Here is a 24755-nt window from a genome sequence, read left to right on the forward strand (position 1 = left end):
CAATTCTTCTTACTTTCCCTCCCGTTTTGCAACTGGGAGACTTTGCCCCCCTATATTTTGTAGGGGGGGGGGAGCACAATGTACATTTGAGGGGGACCAGGGCGGCTTAAGTTTAAAAACATGTGAGGCCGCAGAAACAAAACTAGCACTGAATGTGCGAAAGTGCCATCTTTCTTGCATGGTATGCCCCCACTGCATGGTATGCTGAATGTACTTTGACTGAGTGTACCCTGGACTCCTGCCAATCAGGTGCCCAGGGCCTATGTTCCTTCCCTAAAAACCAAATTGGCAAACCCTGACCACATGTCAGCCCCTGGTAAATGGTACCCTAGGTACCCAGGGCCTTGTGACCAGGGAAGGCCTCTAAGGGCTGCAGCACTCATTGGGCCACCCTTAGAGGCCCTGTACCCTAACACACACACTCTGCCCTTGAAGGCGGAGTGTCTGGGTACAAGACAAAACAGAGTCGACATGGCACACATCCCTGTGTGCCATGCCCACCACCTACACTGCCCTGGCATACATCAGCCACCCCTCTAGCTGGGTGCCCTATGCCAGTGGTGTGGGCACAGGAGCAGGAGCCCTGTGCCCCTATAGTACCCAGGTCCATTCCTGGGCACTAAGTGCAGTGCTGCCATTTAAGAGTACATGGTGCTGAGAGCTCGTCAAACACGAGCTCCACAGCACCATAATGGCAACACTGAAGACTGAAGTTTGGTATCCAACTTCGCAGCACATTAAACCCACACTGATGCCAGTGTGGGATTTAATGTACCAAGCACCCCAGAGGGCATCTTAGAGATGCCCCCTGAAACCTAACCTACAATCCACGTCTGGTCTGAGAGGCTGCCTAGGCTGCCACACAGCAGACCTGTTGCTGTACCCCTGGGTAGGAGAGCCCCTGCTCTCCTGGGCCTGCAACAATGCACATCCTGGGAGAGGTGCTAGATCTCCTCCCCTGGATGGGCAGGGGGGAAGCTTCAAAGGCATGCCGCCTCTGAGCTTCCCCAGGCCACTGCAACCCCCCACTCTGGCGGAAAGCTTGGCCAGAAATCCCAAATAAGGACAGGGGATGTGCCAGCCTGCCAACCCCACCCCTCAGGTGGGGGAGGCGAGGTGAAGCACATCTCCGGGCGCTTGCCATCTTGAAGATGGGAAGCCCTGCCCAATCGGGACTAGGCTACTGCCCCCCCTCCCACAGGAGAGAGGCAGGATAGGGGGTGTACCCACCCCAGGACAGGGACCCATTGGCCCCTGCCCTTCACCTACCTGTAACGCCCCTAAATCTAGTATTTAGGGGAACCCTGAACCTTCCTTCCCCCTATTCCAGATTCCAAACTACAAAGAGCAAGAAGAAAGAAGACCTGCCCTGCAGCTGCTAAAAAGAGGAAGACACCAACTGCTTTGGCCCCAGCCCTACCGGCCTGTCGACCCTCGAACCTGCTCCTGCTCCAACCCGGCATCTCTTGTGGCCAGCAACCTCACAAACCCCGGAGGACCTGGCTACCTTTTGACTCTAAGCCCACTGGGACTCCCATGAGTAGAGGCTCTACTCAAAACCTACTTCTAATCCCTAGCGGCGGCAGCCCGGAACCGTGAACCCAGCGCACACTGTTCACTCCGGCACTGGCCAGGCTTGGCGCAAAGACCCTGAGGACGACCCCACGGCGACTGTGACCCAGAGTCCGGCACCCAAGGACCTCCCTCAACACTCCTGAAGAAGCCTGCAGCCTCCAGAACAAGGTGCCCCCCCCCCCCCCCAACCGCAATCAACAGAGGGTAAGATTTCCCGACACCAAAAGGCACCCCTGCACGCGGCGCCCCACGGCCCCCTGTGCCCAATCCCGGGGTACCTACCTATCCTCCAACTACCCAGCTTACCTCTCGAAGTGGTGGTGGCACCTGAAGAGTCCTCGTCCCCGAGCTTGCAGTCTTTTTCTAAACCGGAGATTTCCCATTGAAATTAATTGAGTGCCCGAAGGCTCAAAAGCACTCTGCACCCAGCCGCCTGAGTGGCCCTGGCAGTGAAAACTCTACACCTACCTACTTCCCCACTTGCCCTGAGTAAGTGACCAGGAGCCCAGCTCCCACAGCCGCGTGGCTTGCCAGTCAGCAGCCACCAACCAAGGCCCCCCTATCCCTCATAGGATAACATTGGGCCTAGCTCTCTCTGCACCCGGCCGCCCTAGAGCCGCTGAGGGTGAACCAACTGTACCTACCTGACCCTGGGGGACCCCTGAGTCTATGCCCAGAACCTCAACTCTGCCAGTCGAGTACTTACCCTTAAACCACAAACTCTATTTTCCTCATAGGGTAACATTGACTGGCTTTTTCCTGAAATTTCTTCTAAGTGTGGACTTTTCAAATCTTAAAATATTCACCAAAAATCAGCCGAGTAACAAACAAAATTACTCACCTGCTCTTAGGTGAGCTCCCAGTGCTGGATCTTGGTGCCCAGCACTGACTCTGAAAAATACTTACAACTGTACTTACCCTTAACTCAATTTTCTTCCATAGGAAACCATTGACTGTTTTCTTTGAAATATTTTGTAAGTGTCAACTTTTAAAATAGCTAAATATTGTTTAAAAATCATTACAGTAATTAAGTTGACTTGCATCACTTGATTCTGAGTACTGACCCAGGACTGAATCTAGGATCCAGTCCTGGAATTCCAAAAGTAATCCTAAAAGTAATCTGTGGCAAATAACTTGAAACTTCCATTGAACTCTATGCATTGTTGTGTTTAAAATAGTGTTGCCTATTGCAACCACTTGTAACTGTTTACAAAAGGAAATTACATATTGCAAAAGTATTTATATAAAGCATCTCATTCTGAGAAAGTATATTTTAATTCCAATTGTTGGTTCTAAAATAAAACGAGCATATATATTTTTTTTATATAAACCATTGGCCTAGAGTTCAGTTATGGAGTGTGTGAGACCATTTGCTGACTGAGTGTGTACAACAAATGCTTTACACTGTCCTCTGATACTGCCTTACTGCTCGACCAAGCTACCACTTTAGAGAGTAAGGTTATGTTCGAGGCATGTGGGCTGCTGAATTCATATCTGTGCATAGATCGCCGCCTAGTGTTGGGTCCGGATGTTTGCACGTTGTTGTCCTGGAAGAGTCTTCGAGGTATCCTGGGATAGGTGACTCCTCCCCTGGACTACAGTGCGCATGGGCATCCTCTCCATCCTCAGATTGTTTTTTTCCGCCATTGGGTTCGGATGTGCTATCTTAGCTCAAGTTAGGAAAAACTTTATCGAGGCCAAAAGGCCTTTAGTTCGCGTCGGTACTGTTTTCTCGATCGGTTTCGATACTCCTTTGTTAGTTTAACAACTTTCAGCACCGACTTTTCGCTTCTTACCTGCCCATCGACGATGGAATCGAGAACACCGTTCAAAAGATGTCCGGTGTGCAATGCGAAATATCCCCACATCGACGTCCATCCGGTGTGCAACAAATGCCTTTCGCCGGATCACGACGAATCGACATGCATGGCCTGTGCTCGGTTCCGTTCAAAGAAGACTCTACGGAATCGACTAGCGGCAAGACTCGAAGCGCAGCACGCGGCACCGGCCCCGGCAGACATCTTCAACGCCGAGACCGAAGATGTCGAAGAATTGGAGATCCTACCCTCCAGTCCCGTTTCCGAACATGACTCCGGATCGAACGACGTCGACTAATCACTCTTTCGCAGAGATGAAGACGACACCGAGGTAGGAGACTACGATGAGGCCTTAGGGGCCGAAGAGAGTAGCTCCAATGACGAGCAAGGCCTACCCGTTCAGACTGAAGAGAGCCCAGTGCCACAGTCTATGGCTCCGGTCGAGGGATCGCCTTCGGGCCTTACCCGAGACCTATCCCGCAGTTCTTCGGCCCCGCCCTCGGGCCCGGCCTCGGACGTTCAGCGGCAGCCATTATTACCTAAACCGGCTGGTTTCCCTTCTTCCAAACCGAAAGCTGCTCTGGTTCAATCGAAACCGAAACCAAAAGTGGCGCTGGTCGGATCGAGGCCTTCCACACCTTCGACACCAGCGAAGCGCGTCGGAACAGAGCGCACCAAGCCAGACTTCGGTGCCGAACTTGAAGCGGCCGACGTCGGAGTCGGCATACGGAAAAAGTCCTTCGGTGCCAACAAACCTGAACGGTTCCCGGCGTCGACTCCGACACCAAAGGGCACACTGCCGGCTGCGTCTCACATCGCTTCCACGGCAACACCGAAGCCTCATGCATCGAAGAAGTCGACAGCCATTCCCACCCCTCGACTCGATGACCCGCCGGCGCCGAAAAAGTCGACGACCGCCTCTACAGGCCTGGTCGGCGCGAAAACCTCAAAGGCGCTCCAAATGCGACCTGGTGCAGCACAAAGCAGCAAAACCAAAACGGTCCTTCAGGACACGTCGGGCTCCGGCCCAATAAAAGCTCCAGCAGCCTCCTCGGCGCCAGCCAACATTACTTTTGGCCTGCCTCCGTCCACGATCCCGAAAATATTCCAACTCAGGACACGGGTCACCCACTCCACAACTACACCTGCTGAGGCGTCTCCGTCACATGTCATCGACGCCAACACCGGCAGGATGGTTATCCACGAACGGAGGATAACTTCGGAGCCACCTTTGGACCCTTTCCGGATCCCACTAAAAAGGAAGCTGCCTCTGGACTCAGAACCTCTCCTAAGCGAATCTTACCACTCGCCCTACCAGGATCCACAATCATTCTCTCCCACACACTCCGTAGCATCAAAACTAGTTTCTACGAGGACAGAATTAAAAACGCTGCCTGCTCGGCCCATGAAACCTACTCAGTTCTAAAAGAACTACTCCACGCCCCTGACCCCCCACTCGAACTCCTCGATCCCAAAGCAGCTGAAACTAAATGTAAAAAATTAGCCACCTTCTTCGACGAGAAGATTCAAAACATTCTTCTAACCATACCCCCTCCCGAACAGGACCCCATACAGCCGGATCCTACCAGCACCACCACCAATCCTCCTTTGCCGCCAGCCCCCCAACCCTCCCTGGACACTTTTGGTCCCGTAACAACGGAAGAAGTAGGAGCTACGCTGGCCGCAATCAAAAGTGGCTCCCCCCTTGATCCTGCCCCCCTCCGTTTCCTAAAAAAAGTGTCAAGTACCATCATTCCCCCCCTCACGGCCCTGATCAATTCCTCTCTCTCAGAGGGTATTGTCCCCCCCAGCTGGAAAGCGGCAGCAGTCAAAGGTCTACTGAAAAAACCCTCTTTAGACCCGCAGGATTTCGCCAACTACAGGCCCATATCCCTTCTCCCTGGAAACAGCAAGATCGCAGAGAAGCTGGTAAATAAGCAACTATCGCTTTACCTAGAAAGCAACAACCTCTTAGCGGCCTCCCAGACAGGATTTCGTCCAGGTCAGGGCACGGACATCGCCCTCCTGACAGCAGTGGAGAAGGCCAGAAGCATTCTGGACATGGGAGGATCAGTGGCAGTGATCCTCCTAGATCTCAGTGCGGCCTTCGATACTGTAGACCATGCCACCCTAATCCACCGACTGGGAGAGATCGGATTAAAGGGTATGGCCTTGAAATGGCTAGAATCCTTTTTGACTGGACGCTCCTTCCAGGTGCGGGAAAACGACAGCTGCTCATCCACCATCCCCCTCCGGTGTGGAGTGCCACAGGGCTCATCTCTGAGCCCTACACTTTTCAACGTGTACATGGCCCCACTGGAGAAGAGGGTCAGCTCGTACGGCGTGTCAGTTATCAACTACGCCGACGACACTCAGCTGGTCGTTACCCTTTCTCACCCTCACCACGCCCCATCCGACCTCCACAGCTGCCTTTCCGAAGTCCACCGATGGATGAATCTCTCCTCATTAAAATTGAACGGGTCCAAGACTGAGATTCTCCTGATGGGCCACAATGGGCCCTCTCTACCATCTCACCTTTGGCCTAAGTGCCTAGGGGACCCTCCCGCACCCAAGGAAGAGGTCAAGAGCCTTGGTGTGTGGATTGAGAAGGACATGAGTTTTAAAACCCAGGCAAAAAGAACCGCAGGGACATGCTTTGGGCTACTTAGAGCCTGCAGGAAGATCTTTCCCCTGCTCCCAGATACCGCAAGGAGGCTCCTCAGTCAGGGTCTAATCCTGGCAAGATTAGACTACTGTAACGCTATATACTTGGGAGCCCCTGAAGCCACCCTGAACTCATTGCAAAAAGTCCAAAACGCCGCAGCCCGCCTACTTACGAGCACACCTGGAAGATCCTCCGCCAGGCCGGCCCTCAACTCTCTCCACTGGCTCCCAGTCAGAGAAAGGGTCGTTTTCAAAGCCCTCTGTCTGGCCCATAAAACCCTCAACAACAACGGTCCCCCACTTCTGAAAGAACTCCTAATCCCATACAAAGCAGAGAGAAATCTCCGGTCCAATACAGAAAACCTCATTGCAGTCCCTAGAGTGAGAAAAGCCAAGACCGGTGGCCGTCGCTTTTCGGTTCACACGGCCAAACGATGGAACCATTTACCCCGAAAACTCAGGACAGAGCCGAACTATCTCCAGTTCAGAAAAACCTTAAAGACCCTCCTTTTCCCGCAAATATAATTTTCACTAGTTGGCTAAAACCCCTGGAGAAGCAGATCAGCGCTGGGATGCTCTTCGGAGTTACTACGCGCTTTACAAAAACCATTAAATAAATAATGTGTTGGAGGACTACATGGATGACCAACTCCCCTACCACAGAGACCTAGACCCTGATTACCAACAGGACCCTGATCAAACTTGGGGCGACCCTGTAGATCCAGGTGCACCTCTAGATGCACAGGACCCACAACTCTATGGGGCGAAAACATCTCCCACAGAGGACACTGCAGCATTCAACGCTCTTATCGAACGTGCCGCAAATAATCATGGAGTGCAGCTTCACTCTGACACCATCGAGGACGACTTTCTTATGGACACCTTCGCATCCTCAGAAAGACATGTAAAAACTCTGCCCATGTTGAAAGGGGTCCTCAAACCAGCCAAGGACATCTTCAAAGAACCCACCAGGGCACGAGTGATAAACCCCAGGATCGATAAGAAATACAGATCGGCGCCTGGGGACCCTACTTACATCAGAGGCCAATTACCACTAGACTCCATCGTCGTAGCGAATGCTCGCAAGAGGGCACACTCGCAGACGACAGGTGACGCTCCTCCCCCGGACAAAGAGTCCAAGGTGCTAGAGACCTCCGGCAAGCGAGTTGCCGCCCAGGCTGCCAACATATGGCGCATAGCCAACACTCAAGCGTTCCTCGCTCGCTACGATAGAGCGCACTATGACACATTGGAACAACTACTCCAACATCTCCCTGACCAGTACAAAGAAGGTGCAGAAATTCTTATCAGAGAGGGACAGCTACTCACAAATGCTTCCATCAAGTGTGCACTAGATGCCGCAGACACGGCTGCCAGGGCCATTAACACAAGCGTCATGCTGCGACGACATGCCTGGTTGCGAATCTCCGGATTCAAACCGGAGGTGCAAAATAATATACTCAACCAGCCTGTCAACCCCGACTATTTATTCGGACCGGAGGTTGACACCACCCTTGAGAAAATAAAAAAGGACACGTATACCGCAAAGTCCATGGGGGCTCTCCAGACTCAGTCCTTTCGGGGCAGCTCCTTTCGTCGCCCCGGAAATAGAGGAGCAGGTAGAGGACAGGGGTCACAGCAGACATACAACAAGGGCAATACACAAACCACCTACCATAAAAACACCCGGGGTGGATATCGTGGCTCCAGTACAAAGGGAAGAGGACGCGGCTACGGCAACACCAGGTCCTCCCCCAAGAACAAGCAGTGACGCCCTCTCCCTTCCTCCCGACCACATAACACCTGTCGGGGGAAGGCTACAAAGGTTCCTGTCCACGTGGAACTCCATCACCACGGACAGGTGGGTCAAAGATATTGTCAAATACGGTTACTGTCTAGAGCTAACCTCCACTCCACCCACAATTCCTCCAAGAAACCGTCCTATGTCCTCAGAGCACTTAACGCTCTTACAGCAGGAGGTGCAAAGCATGCTTCTAAAAGGTGCAATAGAGGTCGTACCCGTCCACGAGCAAGGTACAGGGGTGTACTCCCTGTACTTTTTAATACCAAAGAAGGACGGGTCACTCAGACCTATATTAGACCTGAGACCCCTAAACAGATACATTCTTTCCGAGCATTTTCACATGCTCACTCTCCAGCAAGTCCTCCTGCTGCTCAAGCAGGGAGACTTTCTAGCCACACTGGACCTCAAGGATGCGTATTTCCACATACCCATTCACCCATCACACAAAAAATACCTCAGGTTCACTGTTCATGGACAGCACTACCAATTCAGAGTCCTTCCCTTCGGCGTGACAACGGCACCAAGGGTGTTTACAAAGTGCCTAGCTACTGTGGCGGCACATCTACGGAGGCAGCATACACGTCTACCCTTACCTGGACGACTGGCTCGTTCAAGCGAAGTCAGCCCAGCAATGTGCCAGCCACATGTCCCGCACCATTCACCTCCTTCACAGTCTGGGGTTCTCACTAAATTACCCAAAATCCCATCTCCAGCCCGCACACGTACAACAGTACCTAGGTGCGACTATAGACACTCTGGCGGCCACAGCTCAGCCAAATTTAGTGAGGATCAACAGCATACAAATGCTGATCTCCAGGTTCAAACCCCAACACTCACTTCCAGCACGAGTGTTCATGCAGTTGATAGGCATGATGGCCTCCTGCATTTTCATAGTCCCACACGCGAGATTACATATGTGCCCGCTTCAGGAGTGCTTAGCACGTCAGTGGAATCAGGCTCAAGGACAGTTGAAAGACCTAGTGTTGGTGAGCGGTCGGGCATGCAACTCTCTGCATTGGTGGAATCCTCTAAACCTTTGCAAGGGCCGACCGTTCCAAGAGCCTGTTCCACAAATAGTACTGACAGCGGACGCATCTCTCCAGGGATGGGGAGCTCATGTACTCCACTACACAGTGCAGGGACTATGGACGATACAACAAAAGAAGATGCACATCAACCTTCTGGAACTGATGGCAATCTTCCTGGCCATGAAGGCATTCAAAGTACATCTGTGCAACAAAGTCTTGTTGATCCGGACAGACAACATGACTGCCATGTACTACATACAGAAGCAGGGAGGAACACTCTCCACAGTTGTCTCATCTGGCTCAGAGCATGTGGAAGTGGGCCATTCAGAGGAACACCTCCCGGGCAAGGACAACCAGATGGGGGATCTGCTCAGCAGACACAGCCACCAAATGCACGAGTGGGAGTTACACCCATCAGTACTCCAACCGTACTTCCAGCAATGGGGTCATCCAGAGATAGACCTATTCGCCACAAGCAAACGCAAAATGCCAAAGCTTTGCCGCCAGGTTCCCACATCCGCAGTCGCAGGGCAATGCGATATGGATGAACTGGTCCGGCAGATTTGCGTACGCTTTTCCCCCAGCGCCGTTGATACCGCTGGTGGCTCGCAAACTCAGACAACACTCCCTGACACTCGTCCTAGTTGCTCCTACGTGGGCACGCCAGCCATGGTACACCACCTTCCTCGAACTTTCCGTGGTGCCGCATCAAAGGCTGCGGATCAAACCCGCGCATTTGACGCAGAACCATGGAGAGATTCAGCACCCAGATCCGCAACAGCTGAACCTGGCAATCTGGCTCCTGAAGTCCTAGAGTTTGGCTACCTCAACCTGCCACCTGACTGTATGGACATCATCAAGGAGGCCAGGAGACCCACTACAAGAGCTTGCTATGCAGCCAAATGGAAAAGGTTCGTCATTTATTGCAGTAATAATGACATTAACCCGCTGGACGCATCCATCCAAAACATCATTTGTTACCTCTTACACCTATACCGATGCACTCTGGCGTACACCTCTATACGTGTCCATTTGACCGCAATATCAGCCTATCTGCAAACCAGGCAGCACCTCTCACTATTCAGAGTGCCTGCCATCAAAGCATTCTTGGAAGGACTCAAACGAGTCATTCCACCAAGCCACCCACCGGCTCCAATGTGGAACCTCAACCTGGTCCTCACACGCCTGATGGGTCCACCCTTTGAACCTCTACACTCATGCGAGATTCAATTCCTCACCTGGAAAGTAGCTTTCCTGGTAGCAATCACTTCTTTAAGAAGGGTTAGTGAACTCCAGGCACTAACAGTTCAAGAGCCATTTATACAGGTTCACGCCAACAGGGTCGTACTACGTACCAACCCCAAATTCATGCCCAAGGTAATCTCGCAGTTCCACATGAATCAAACTATTGAACTGCCCGTTTTCTTCCAAAACCCACAAACTGTCGCGGAACGAGCACTCCATACTCTAGACGTAAGGAGGGCCCTCATGTACTACATCGACAGGACTAAACCCTTTAGGAAGACAAAACAACTGTTCGTTGGCTTTGCCCCACACCACAAGGGTAACGCCATCTCCAAAGCAGGGATAGCCAGATGGATAGTTAAGTGTATTCAAATTTGTTATCAAAAGGCAAAACGCACATTAACTATTCCCCCACGAGCCCACTCAACACGTAAGTTAGGGGCCTCCATGGCTTTTCTAGGAAATATTCCCCTGCATGATATATGTAGAGCAGCCACCTGGTCCACCACACACACATTTACCAAACACTATTGTGTAGATGTGCAATCAAAACAGCAGGCAGCTGTAGGACAGGCTGTTCTCAAAACCCTTTTTCAGACCGCTGCAGCTGGCACTGGTAGCCGCCGCTAATAGAGGGCACTGCTATACATTCTATGCACAGATATGAATTCAGCAGCCCACATGCCTCGAACTGAATATGCTACTTACCAGTATGCATCTGTTCTTGGCATGTAGGGCTGCTGACATTCATATCGCCCTCCCTCCTCCCCGGCGCCTGTAGCCGCTGCAGCTCTCAGAATTACTGTAAGCATGGTCATCACTTTTCTGTATCTACTCCATCACTGCCACAATGGCGAAAAACAATCTGAGGATGCCCATGCGCACTGTAGTCCAGGGGAGGAGTCACCTATCCCAGGATACCTCGAAGACTCTTCCAGGACAACAACGTGCAAACATCCGGACCCAACACTAGGCGGCGATCTATGCACAGATATGAATGTCAGCAGCCCTACATGCCAAGAACAGATGCATACTGGTAAGTAGCATATTCAATCTAACTTTAGCCTCTGTCAAACCCTTGGACTGTGGACTCTGTACACCCTGTACCTATTTCGGAACTGTATATACAGAGCCACTTTCTCACAAAGCGCGCTGCGAAAGTTAATTGCGAGAGAGGGAGCAGACGGTGAGCCCGCGAGTGGTGCGCGCGCGCCACATTGAGCAATGTGGTTTCAATTATCGGGCACGATAATTGAAACCACATGGCAGCGGTGCGCGTAATAGACACCAATAGGCCATGGGTGGAGGAATGCGCACGCCTTTGGCCACTTGCGTGCTGTCTTTTATAAAAAGACGCGCGCAAAGGCCAATAGCGTGGGCCAAGAGGAAAAGAACACGCACGAGCATGTGCGATTCTTAGGTCTGTTTTGAAACCCCCCTACAAGAGGTCTCTTGCCGCGTGAGCAGGTCTGCGCACTGCAACGCTAGGCGCAAGACCTAAAAACTACCCCAACAAGCCACCCCCACCTCAGCCCTAAGCTCTAAAACCGACCCCTACCCATAACAACCACAGACCCCCACGCCCCCACCTCCCTCAGACCCTGGCCACAGCCCCTCTTGCCTGGTCGCATCCGGAGCTTCCTGTTCCTCTCCCGACCCATCCGGACAGCTAGACTGTGGTTTTGGCTTAACCACCCGTGTGAATGGTTAAGGTAGATGCGTTGCTTAGGTAAGATGTGTTGCTCCACTTGCGGGGAAACGGCACGCATGGCTCATCCCGTGTTGTGAAGGCTGTTTCCCGGATGAGCAGTTTAATGAAGTTTTAAAACCCATCTGAACACTGGCTTATAGAAAACAAGCTTGAGCTTATTCTGTTCAGAGCATTTTTTCAATTTTGACTCACCAATAATAAGGAAGGGCGAGAGACAACCCCTCAAGTCAGTAGAAATTGTTTCATTCGTTTGGTAGTAATTTTTGTGAAAATCTTCACATAGTTTGGTTGCTTCTCATTGTTTGTATTTTAAATCTGTAATCTGGTTAAGGGCCAACCTACATAACTCTGAACCAAACGTTCGCTCAACCAGCATATCAGCTTCTCTCTTCTGCTGGTTGAGGCTGTAAAGATTGGTAGGTTGCATTTATTGAGGTTTGTTATCTTACAGTTGGGTCTGCAGAGGAAAGTATGGTTGATTGAAGGATTTAGATAGCATTCATCAACCCTTCAGGGGGGTGGGAGGGTGGGGCACTTGACACTGGTCTAAATGACTGGTTAATCAAATAAGGCCTTCAAATTTTGTCTGACACTTACAAGTGAGTGAGATCGTGCAGTTAATGTCCTCGGGTAACCCATTCCACAACCGAGGGTCGTGCATGGAAAATGAATAGCCTCTTTGGGTTGATTTTACTTGAGAATTTTAAGCAGGACTTGTGGGTTTTTTTACAACATAATTCTAGTGCAGAAGCCTGTGAGGGTGGGAAGATTTTGGAGCACAAAGTGAGATCTCAATCCTTATGCCAGTCTGTCAGTTTATGTTGACTTTGCTGCTCCCCAACTTGCGGCATTGTATTGACATTTGCCTGTAAACTGAATACTGGCTACTCACAGTGGCCTCGTGAGCTTAAAGGGTGCCAATGCTGTGTTGCCACTGTTTTGAAAACCAAGGAATGTGTCTGCATGTTCTGTAGTTGCTGCTCTTTGATCATTTGGATAATCTACTTTTTGTTGTTTTTTGACAGGGAGGGTCAGCCTTTGAAGTTACCAGACACAAAGAGAACACTGCTGTTTACATTTAATGGTAAGAACAGTGTACTTATCCCCACCTGAAGCCTTTTGTTTACTCAAATTGAGAAAGCAACATTTGATTCCTCTGGAGGTCAAAAATCTACTTGTCGTCTTTATTTTTATTTTTAGGTCTCGCCTAGCGTTGCAGCACATGCGCTGCTCGCTTTGCGAGGCATGCTGTATTAGGGTATTTTTTTTAGAAGTGGTGTGGAAGCCACGCCCATGTTTTTCATTGGCTGGCGTCATTGTCCATGGTAAACGCTGGCTTCCGATTGATAATGAGGCTTTTTAGTCCCTCCCTGTTAACGCCCCGTCTCAATTTGGAACCGCCCATCAGGACTGGATCGTTTACTTGCGGCGTTATACTGTTTCCTTCAATTAGTGGGTAAGTACTTTTTTTATTTTATCATTCGCACAATGGCGACAGCTTGCTTAACGTCGCGGCAGACTAAGCACTAATAATGGCTGCCATGCTAGTCTTTTGCAACTTGCGATCGCCTAACACAGTCGCATGCCTTTTTTTTCTATTTACTTACTTTTCCTCTGAGTGCAAAGGCAGGTACTGTGGAGGTCGGGTGCTTGGGTAGGGCTCGGCAGCGGGAGGTGCCTGGGCTGATCGCGCTTCAGTACTGTCCGTGGAAGACCGCTCGGCTCCCCCGAACATTGCGGTTCGTGCTCGTGAAGGAACATTCTGGGTTCTGTTCCTTTCCTGCGCCTAGAGGGATGTAGCGCCCTCTGTGGCGCGGATTTATTTTCTACACATAAATATGGCACCATGTTTTTTAGGGAAATGGAAGCTGTTGTGTGTTATATTCTGAGCCTGTTGTGCGTTATATTGAGCCTGTCGTGCATTAAATTAACCCCAGGAATTTAGTGCGAAGAGATTAAACGTGCAACAGACTAAGAACTAAAGGAGAGAACCTTCAAATAGACTTGTCAGTATCCTTAAGACGTGCAGTCTATGCCTTCAGACCGAGGTGCTGAGCCCAGGCATACAGTCCCCGAGAGGGCTTGTCATACTGAGGCAGTCTGTCTGATCTGGGCATCTTGTGTAGGCTTTTTAGGGGTGGTCCCGGTGTACAGTATACGAAGAAACAAAAATGTGGTACCAGGGCTCGCCCCTGTCTGGACTCCCTTCTCCACAGTGCCTCCTCACATGCCTCTCTTCAGCTGCGCGTGAGGTTCCCAAGGCCGTACTATGTGGGCGGGGACTCTGGGCTCCCTGGACACCCAGTGTGAGAAAGTGGCTCTGTATATACTGTTCCTTAATAGGTACAGGGTGTACAGAGTCCACAGTCCCCCAGGGTTTGACAGAGGCTAAAGTTAGATATAACCTTACTCTCTAAAGTGGTAGCTTGGTCGAGCAGTAAGGCAGTATCAGAGGACAGTGTAAGGCATTTGTTGCACACACTCAGTCAGCAAATGGTCTCACACACTCAATAACTGAACTCTAGGCCAATGGTTTATATATAAAAAATATATGCTTGTTTTATTTTAGAACCAACACTTGGATTTAAAATATAGTTTCTCAACAGGAGACGTTTCATATAAATACTTTTGCAATATGCAATAGACTTTAGTAAATAGTTACAAGTGGTTGCAGTAGGCAACTCTAGTTTTAAACGCAATACATTGAGCTCAATGGTAAATTCAAGTTATTTGCAACAGATTACTTTTTAGATTACTTTTGGAATTCCAGGACTGGATCCTAGATTCAGTCCTGGGTCAGTTCTCAGAATCAAGTGATGAAAGTCGACTTAAGTACTGTAATGATTTTTAACTAATATTTAGCTATTTTAAAAGTTGACACTTAGAAAATATTGCAGAGAAAACAGTCAATGATTCCCTATGGAAGAAAATTCAGGTTACAGGTACAGTATGTTCTTGTTACTTTTGTAATCCAGTACTGGGTGCCTAGACTCAGTACTGGGACCTTTATCCAAAACAGGTAAGTAATTACGTTTTCATATATTATACGATTTTTGAAGAATATTTAAAGATTGCAGAAATCGACACTTAGAAGATATTTCACAGAAAAACAGTCAATGGTTTCCTAAGGAAGAACATTGAGTTAAGAGTAAGTATAGTTGTGGGTAATTTTCAGAGTCCGTGCTGGGCACCAAGATCCAGCACTGGGAGCTCACCTAAGAGCAGGTGAGTAAATTCGTTTTTGTCACTCGGCTGATTTTTGGTGAATATTTGAAGATTTGAAAAGTCCACACTTAGAAGAAATTTCAGGAAAAAGCCAGTCAATGTTACCCTATGAGGAAAATAGAGTTTGCTGTTTAAGGGTAAGTACTCGACTGGCAGAGTTGAGGTTCTGGGCACAGACTCTGGGGTCTCCCAGGGTCAGGTAGGTACAGTTGGTTCACCCTCAGCGGCTCTAGGGCGGCCGGGTGCAGAGAAAGTTGGGCCCAATGTTATCCTATGAGGGATAGGGGGCCCTCGTTTGGTGGCTGCTGACTGGCAAGCCGCGCGGCTGTGGGAGCTGGGCTCCTGGTCACTTACTCGGGGCAAGTAGGTAGGTGTAGAGTTTTCACTGCCAGGGCCACTCGGGCGGCTGGGTGCAGAGGGCTTTTGAGCCTTCGGGCGCTCAATGGATTTCAATGGGAAACCTCTGGTTTAGAAAAAGACTGCAAGCTCGGGGACGAGGACTCTTCAGGTGCCACCACCACTTCCAGAGGTAAGTTGGGTAGTTGGAGGATAGGTAGATTGGGCAAAGGGGGCCGTGGGGCGCCGCGTGCAGGGGTGTCTTTAGGTGTCGGGAAATCTTACCCTCTGTTGATCGCGGTTGGGGGGTGGCACCTTGTTCTGAGGCTGCAGGCTTCTTCAGGAGGGTCGAGGGAGGTCCTTGGGTGCAGGACTCGGTGTCACAGTCGCCGTGGGGTCGTCCTCAGGGTCTTTGTTCACTCCGGCACTGGCCAGGCTCGGCTGGTGCAGTGTGCTGGGTTCGCGGTTCCGGGCTGCTGCCAGGGGTTAGAGGTTTCGAGTAGAGCCTCTACTCATGGGAGTCCCAGGGGCTTGGAGCCTAAAGGTAGCCAGGTCCTCCGGGGTTGGTGAGGTTGCTAGCCCCAAGAGATGCCGGGCTGGAGCAGGAGCAGGTTTGAGGGTCGACAGGCCGGTAGGGCTGGGGCAAAAGCAGTTGTTGTCTTCCTCTTTTCAGCAGCTGCAGGGCAGGTCTTCTTTCTTCTTGCTCTTCGTAGTTTTGAATCTGGAATCTGGGGAAGGAAGGTTCAGGGAGCCCCTAAATACTCGATTTAGGGGCGTTACAGGTAGGTGAAGGGCAGGGACCAATGGGTCCCCGTCCTGGGGTGGGTACACCCCCTATCCTGCCTCTCTCCTGTGGTAGGGGGGCAGTAGCCTAGTCCTGATAGGGTAGGGCTCCCCATCCTCATGATGGCGAGAGCCCGGAGATGTGCTTCACCTCGCCTCCCCCACCTGAGGGGGGGGGGGGTGTTGGCAGGCTGGCACATCCCCTGTCCTTATTTGGGGTTTCCGGCCAAAGCTTCCCGCCAGAGTGGGGGGGTTGCAGGGGCCTGGGGAAACTCAGAGGCGGCATGCCTTTGAAGCTTCCCCCTGCCCATCCTGGGGGAGGAGATTTAGCACCTCGCCCAGGATGTGCATTGTTGCAGGCCCAGGAGAGCAGGGGCTCTCCTACCCAGGGGTCCAGCAACATGTCTGCTGGGTGGCAGCCTAGGCAGCCTCGGAGCAGACGTGGATTTGTAGGTTAGGTTTAAGGGGGCACCTCTAAGATGCCCTCTGGGGTGCTGGGTACATTAAATCCCACACTGGCATCAGTGTGGGTTTCATGTGCTGATAAGTTTGATACCAATCTTCTCAGTCTTTAGTGTTGCCATTATGGTGCTGTGGAGTTCGTGTTTGACGAGCTCTCAGCGCCATGTACTCTTAAATGGCAGCACTGCACTTACAGGGCTCAGGAATGGACCTGGGCACTGTAGGGGCACAGGGCTCCTGTTACTGTGCCCACACCATTGGCATAAGGCACCCAGCTAGAGGGGTGACTGATGTATGCCATGGCAGTGTAAGTGATGGACATGGCACACAGGGATGTGTGCCATGTCGACTTTGTTTTTGTCTTGCACCCAAACATTCAGCCTGCAAAGGCAGTGTGTGTGTAAGGGTACAGGGCCTCTAAGGGTGGCACAATGAGTGCTGCAGTGCTTAGAGGCCTTCCCTGGTCACAAGGCCCTGGGTACCTAGGGTACCATTTACCAGGGGCTGACATGTGGCCAGGGTTTGCCAATTTGGGTTTGGTTTGTTTTAGGGAAGGAACATAGGCCCTGGGCACCTGATTGGCAGGAGTCCAGGGCACACTCAGTCAAAGTACATTCAGCAATTCAGCAAAAAGTGGGGGCATACCATGAAAGAAAGATGGCACTTTCTCAAACCCAGCTCCAGAGGGTCTCCTCTCTCTCCGCAGCGGAGGGTTCAATAACTGGATACTAAGGACCTGGGGTCGCGCCTGCCAGGAACTCCTGCCTTTCTCTGCAGTTGCTTGAGGACCCCGAGACCTATAATGAAGGCTGTGTGCCCCAACCCGCCAGGACCCTCTGTTCTGACTGGTCTCCTGCTTCAGTGTGCAGCTGCTTTGAGGGCCCCAAGACCATAGTGCAGGAGTACTCGCCTGCCTGGAACCCTGTCTTTGGATGGCCCCTTTCTCTGCAGCTGCTATGAGAGTTCCAAGACCTTATCATTAAGTCTGCGGGCTCTGGACTGTCTGCTCTCCCATTTAACCATTAACCGCCATTGTAACAAAAGTAAAAAAACAGAAAAAATGCATGTTGCCGGCATTTTTTTTTTTCTATAGGTTTACTTTTAGGCCACTTTCTTCTTCTTAATTGTTGGCATGCATGTATAAATACTGCCTTTTTTAAACTCCCTACGGTTGTGCTGCCCTAACCTTAATCTTTAACAACTTGTTTTCAAGAAACAGGCAGCTGTTCTCCGTAGAACATATTTAGCCTGATCTTAAAATTGCTGCTTCTCTTAAAGTAACCGCCCATGTCCACCCGCATTTCTAAGGAGGGTGGAGGTTGTTGTTATAAATCCCCTGTAGAAATCAGCTGGAACCGTGATGTCCTGCTTTGAAAACAGAAGTCCCACGTGACTGGTGCAGAGGCAGGCCTTCATGGCTTCCTAGACTAGCAGAGATGCCTCAGGGAGCTGGGGTGCTGCACCAGGCTTTTGGACACGGTAGATTATGCCGAGGGGCGGTAAGTAGCTGTGGAGAGATGCCCACTCTGCTACAGCACCGACGGAGGCTGACCTGCGCTAAGTGCGACTTCGTTTTTTTTACATTAGCAACACAGAGAGGGGCCAAGGTGTAAGGGGCAGGGCATACCTATAGCCTAGGTATGGTGGGTAGGTGGTGGTGGTAGTGGTAACACTTTGACACCTTTTTCCAGGGTAACTGCTCTGTTCCAGAGTCATACCAGTGCAGAGTCATAGCAGGCTCCTGGGATCCTGCGCCACTGTTGTGAAACATGGCCCTTTTAAAGGTTACTAATTAAAAACGATCTACATTTCTGTACTAACGGATCGCGCCCCTTAACCTTTAAAGTCCCCTTAAACATTTGGTTAGGATTTAGCTTTTCCTCAAGCATACACAGTGTGGCGCAGTGTGTTTGTATAGAAACAAACTTTGTGCAGAAGTCACCGGTGTGCCATTTCTCAGGTAACTTCCAAATGATGTTTGGCAGGTGGTACTACAACTTCTAAAGACATGCCCTCCCTGAGTGTACATACGAATATGTGAAGTGACTGATCAGCTCATATGTTGTATAAAGCTAAGATGGATACGCTATATTTTGCGAAAAAATTGTGGCAAGTGTCGGATTTTATTTTTTGTTTACAATTCTATAACTTTAAAAAAAACTTTTTATTGATAATACAAAGACAGCGGCATAGCAGTAGAGAAATACAATATATCAATCATCTGCAATACACATATAGCAAGTTCCAGTATTACATCATTGCTTGGACTTACTAAGACAGGTCCGCGTCTTCTGTTGGTACCAAAGGTGCCTCACATATCTCTCCTCTGTAGGCATTCCAGGCGCCCCAAATCGAGGACCACTTTTTGGGACATCGGTGCAATATATAGTCTTTTCTCTAAACATGCACCAGTTAAGGTTTTGTTTCCATTTTGACAGCGTAGGTGGCATGTCGGTCCCCCAGTGTTGCACTATGTCCCTTTTTGCCCCTGTAAGACCCAAGGTTACCCAAGTTTTCTCGGAGGTGTTAAGGGCCGCATGCTCCCATAAATTCTATAACTTTTTATTCAAAAATGTGTTGACTGCTGCATGGTGATCAGAGCCACATTATATTTTTCAGTCTGAAATTACGAGTTCGCCCAATTAGACATGGTTCTACACTGGTGTGTTCCACCTTGGTATAGAAAATATAGCCAAGTCGAACATGGTTTTAACATAATCTGTCTGACCAAAATCCAGAGCTACAGTGCTTTGTCCAACCTGTAACTCCGAGGGCATCAGCATACTCATCTTAAAAGAAGATTGTGCATTGGAGTTGCAAATGTTTCCAAAATAGGCCATCTATCTGAAAAATATCGACATCTATATGCTTGGCAGATAGCGTTTAAGGGTAGGGTTTTAGTTACGAAGGTTTTTGGATTGTTTGACGCACAGCTCCGGCAGGACTTGCATAGCCTCGTACTATGCACTGTATAATTGGCGGGGGGCTTTTGATTACTCCTCGGGAGTACGCTGATCAATTTTGTGTATGGATTTATATGTGTTTGTACAAAAAAACAATAAACTACGTGTTTAAAAAAAAAAAAATCAATATGCTTGGCAGTTTACATGTTAACTGTTGGCTGTTTGGAGGCGGAAGACCAGTTCTTCAAAGCAGTATAGTTTTATAGTTATCTAATATCCATCAGCTATCCAAACAGACATTCCTTAACAATTCTTTTCTTTCCAATTATGTCACAACATTCAAGAACATTGTTAGTGTTACACTTATTTGATGTAACAATGATCCCTGTCTATTCTAAACCATTGTACCCATTTCTTTCTATTGTATGGCTATAGGACCCATATACAACATACATTTGCATATAGGGTAACTGAATAAAGGGAACATTTTTCAGCTCAGGGTTCTGAGTGACATCAAGGACAATATGCTCTTAATGTCACTTAGAACCCCTCTCTGAAAAACATCACAGTTACTCACAGGTACCCATCTGCAATTCAGTATGCTCTTTCCATGTAAAATTCTTTATTCTAGAAACACACTGGTCTCTAATATTATGCAGTAGATTGTAGGATCTGGAATGTCAGAGTGAGTTTTTTTTAAATAACTTTGCTTTTGATGTGAATATAAGCTAGTTAGGGATAAAATGACTACCACACTGAACTGGACTTTGTCAAATATTTGCTCTTTAAATTACATCAATTGAATTTTAGCACTTCTGGGAAAGAAGTTTCTTAATTTAATGCATTGACTTCTCCACCCATCTTAATCTAGAGCTTATTTTTGTTTACTTGCTTGCCAGTAGTGCTTTATTGAAGATTTGCATACAACCTCAATGTAAAGGTTTGTCTAAGTTCTTTTATGTGGTGAAAAGTGAGATATTTTGCATAAAGATAAATAAGACCTAGGTCAAATTTGGGATTGCAAGAAGACTGCATTGCCCTAGAACAATATAGTTTACTCGAAGTACAAAGTGCGCGTTCACGCACCGCTTGCAGGTTTTCAACACGCATAAATAAAAGGCATTGTCATTTGTAATGCCATTAGTTCAAACTTGCGCAAATGCGAGACCTATTGCATTTGCAAATCCTTGTTTATCATAGGCATTAACATCATTGGTTTGTGATTTACAGCAAAGAGAGCTACTTGCACATACCATGCTCTGTATCTCTCTCTACATTTGTGTGCTGCCTGCATTTACCGCATTGGTCACTTCTTAACAGACTACTTGCCTTTCAATCAACTGTTAAATCTGTCTTAATAGCAGGAGTCCTATCCTTTGTCAGCCTCATTTATTTGTTTGTATCAGGAGCTGGCAATCCCTAAAATTTCAGGAAGAGTGTGGTGGCTTTTTAAAATGCAAACTTGTTTTTTTTTTTTTTTCCCCAGTTAAGTAGATCCAATCATATAGTTGAAATTTCAACTTTCATTTCCAAGGCATACGTTTTCAGAGATAATTAGCGTAGAAATAAAGGCACTGTAATTAATGTATCCATTCACTGAAGTATTTAATCTGTGAGCAGTACAGTGTGCACCCCATTGAAAAACCCAACATTGAGACTGAAATTCACCCACAATTCCTTCATTTTGAATTTTCCTTGCTAACTTGCCCAGCCAGTTCTTCGATTAAAACTTTGCCTTCTCCACTAATGATTTTCAGATAGCTCGCTATTTCTAAGATAAATTGTGGAATGTCCAAGGCCTCTCTTTACCTTGTCTAATCCTTAGATTATTCAAGGGAATTTTAAGGTTCCTGATTGGAGAGATTAGTACATTTGCTTGCTACCATGCTTCTTCCCCCCCCCCCCAATCAGTGGTGTAGCAAGGTCAGGTGGTACCCGTTGCGGAAAAAACACATATGCTCGAGACATATGAGCTGTAGATTGTATACTTTAGCATAGATCGCCATCTGCTGTTAGGCTCGGATGTTTGCAGTTTATTTTTGTCAAAGTAGTCTTTGTAGTCATGGGATAGGTGACTCCTCCTTACGCTGATAGTGCGCATGGGCATCGACTCCATCTTCAGATTGTTTTTAGCCATCGGATGTAATCAGCTGCGCTCCGGGTCCGTATCTTATTTGATTTTCCTTCGACGTGCAATCCTTCACCGCTCGGTATTGTTTTCGATCGCGCTCCTCGACACGGATCCAACACAAATCTCAACACCTTCGATTCCAGTCGTCGACGCGGGCCGATGGGCCAATCCGCGCCATCAGGCCCTATAGCTAATGGAAAGAACTCCATTCAAAAAATGCCCCCTGTGTGGTGCCAAATTCCCACACACTGATCTCCAGGAGGTTTGTAACATTTGCCTCTCTCCAGAACACTAGGACAAAGATTGCCCAGCCTGTGCTTCATTCAGATCGAAGAAAACCATACGTGATCGCCGGGTTCGACGTCTCGTAATGTCTCGATCGACTACCTCAGTGCCGGACCACATCTTCGATGCAGGCCCAATGCTCCAGAGGAACAAGAACCGGAAAATGAGGACATCAGCGTCTCTGAGGCTGACCACTCGGAGGCCGAAGATCAGACTGTTACTCCAGGGTAACGAACCGTGAGTACCGACATCGAGACCCCTACCTCTTCTCAAAAACCTAAGGCTCCGGTAACACCTTTGCCTTACGGCTCAGGTCCACACCGTGACAGAACTTCTGATGCCCTGCCTTCGGGCTCGGCTCCGAAGTCCAAAGACAAGCTTCAGGCGACTCACGACAGAGCCGGCCATGCATCGGTACCGAACTATCATCCTCGTACCAAAACCCAAACATTTGGCACCGAATTACCATCCAGGTAAACCCTCGGAGTCGAAACCAGACCACAATTCTTCAGAGCTGAAAAAAGACAACAAATCTTTGCAGACGAAAAAATCCTCGGAGCCGAAAAAAGACCACAAATCTTCGGAGCCGAAAAAGTCCTCGGACTCCAAAGCAAAAGGACACTAAGGTTCCTCCTAAAGCTTCGGAATCAAGGCCAAAACAACCAAAATAATCGGTGCCATACAAGAATACTGGATTAGAAGACCTATTTCAACCACATCCAATGGACCCTAAACAGAAAACCCTTCATATTGACCCTAAAACGGGTAAAATCAAAACAATTCTTATCAAAAAAGAGACCTTTGGACTCCCCAGAAGAACGCAAAGTACCCTTAAAGAAGAGACATGGGAATTTTCCAGCCAGGCCTTTCTCTCCTCCAAATATCCCCACTACAACACTTTCTCTAGCACACCCTCCAGGACTTCCATATTCACCTACACCACAAGATGATGATGATGATCACCGTGGGGATGAAAACTTACAAGAGGATAATGATGAAGACACTACTCTACCACCACCTGATCCTTGTGAGGATTATGATAAACCGCCAGACATCCCAGATCTCCCCGATCCAGACTCCTACCCATCTAGGCTATCCCCCCCTCAGATGACAACATAGGTTTTGCATAGCTTATAAACAGAGCTGCACAATATCATGGGGTAGAATTACATTCAGACCCACAGGAAGAAGTTTTTTGTTGGAGACTTTAACAGTCATAAAAAAAATCAACAAGCATTCTACCTATGTTAAAGGGTATCATCAAACATGCACCTGACATTTTTAAAGATCCAGTTAGGGCTAGAGTTCTCAACCCCAGGTGTTGCAGGGATTCTGCTCATGCACAGGAACTATGCACAGGAAACCAGGACATCAGTGAATTGTGGTGTACCAAAAACTCACCTCAGAACCCCTTATCCGACCAGCATCAGTGTCCCATTCGTTATCCAATTTTTATCTCGGCGGTCCCAATGTATAGACAACCCAGAACAAGCGACTTGGTGTATTCTCAGGAATGGTGAGAATCCGAAATACCTGTTCGTTATTATTCTCATCAGTCCACAACAAGAGTAAACCGAGACACGGTAAAGTTTAAAGAGTTTATTTTATAAACCTCGTGTCGTAAGATGCAGTACTTTTGCTAACATAAGCAGACAAATGATTAAAATCAAAACCATCAGCATAGTTACAATACCATAGAAAATGAAAGGAGAAATCATAATAAAATGACAGTGGATTGCAGCCACCTTCCTTTCGCTAGCAAACTATTATTATTATTATTATTATTATTATTATTATTATTATTATTAGACTAATAGAAGGTCTCTAGGCTTGAATGGGGAACCCCATACCGTAAAGATCAGCTTAGTGGAATCACATCACAGGATCAGGTATACTCTGCTCCTGGGAAAGCTCTTCTTCCAAATGCATGAATCAAGCAAGCAGCCTGCAATCTTAAAAGCGCTCGACTCTCAGGTATTTGCATCTGCGTGCGTGTTATGGCTAAATAGTGGGCCGATCAACCTGAACCTAAAAACATGCACCGTCTAGTGACCCAGACTGTTGCTTTAAACAATGTTCAGACCAAGGTCGCAGCTCACTATTAGGGATGTGAACAACAGACAGTTCTCATGTGAAGCAAAGGCGAGAAAGCATTTCTCAAATAATATGTAACTGCAGTGTCGTGTGCAAAAGCGGCAAGATGGCTTTCTAACATCTAACGCGGTTGTGCTAACTTAGCAATGTACGTATAAATTGCAGTCCTCACTACACCCCCCCCCCCCCCACCCCCCCTTGATCAGACCACTAACTAATAGGGGTACAATTAAGGAACGCAGAGTTCAAGTTCGATAGAACGGAACTAAGGGCACAAATTGTGAATCCATATAAGTGCAGTGAAAGTTCGAAAAGTAAAGAGAGGGTAAAAAACATTTAAAGGAAAAAAAAAATATTATCCATGGATGTCGAACGAAAAGGCAAAAGTTATTCCAAGGGAATGTTACTCTATCAATGTATAAGCATAATAAGTAGCAACTGCTTCCAGGAGGAAATCATTGGAACATCCTGCAAAATTATCTGCCATCCAGTTCAGCAAGGGGAATGAACACACATGTTCTTCGACAACTGGAGCCTCCAGTACCATCGGAGGACAACTGGCGTGTTCTTCAAGATAACTTCTTGCCAGGAAGTCATCTGCAGCTGTACTGCTGTCCTAATTCCCTAGGACTCCATGTGCTGCTCCACAGGCCATAATCCCGACACCAGAGCAGTCCAACTCATGAGCCACT

General features: G+C 48.5%; 1 protein-coding gene across 3 annotated transcripts in view; it reads left to right on the top strand.

Annotated features, from left to right (window-relative positions):
- The window catches only part of LOC146871944 (PAT complex subunit CCDC47), a 636305-nt gene that overhangs the window by 254698 nt on the left and 356852 nt on the right, over nucleotides 1-24755 (top strand). For all 3 annotated transcript variants that reach the window (XM_085652333.1, XM_085652350.1, XM_085652340.1), the window contains exon 10: nucleotides 12870-12928. In XM_085652333.1, the coding sequence (XP_085508459.1) occupies nucleotides 12870-12928 (59 nt within the window). The remainder of the gene's footprint in view (nucleotides 1-12869; nucleotides 12929-24755) is intronic.

The sequence above is a fragment of the Triturus cristatus genome, chromosome 1_1, assembly GCF_964204655.1.
Source record: "Triturus cristatus chromosome 1_1, aTriCri1.1, whole genome shotgun sequence".
Taxonomy (NCBI): Eukaryota; Metazoa; Chordata; class Amphibia; order Caudata; family Salamandridae; genus Triturus; species Triturus cristatus.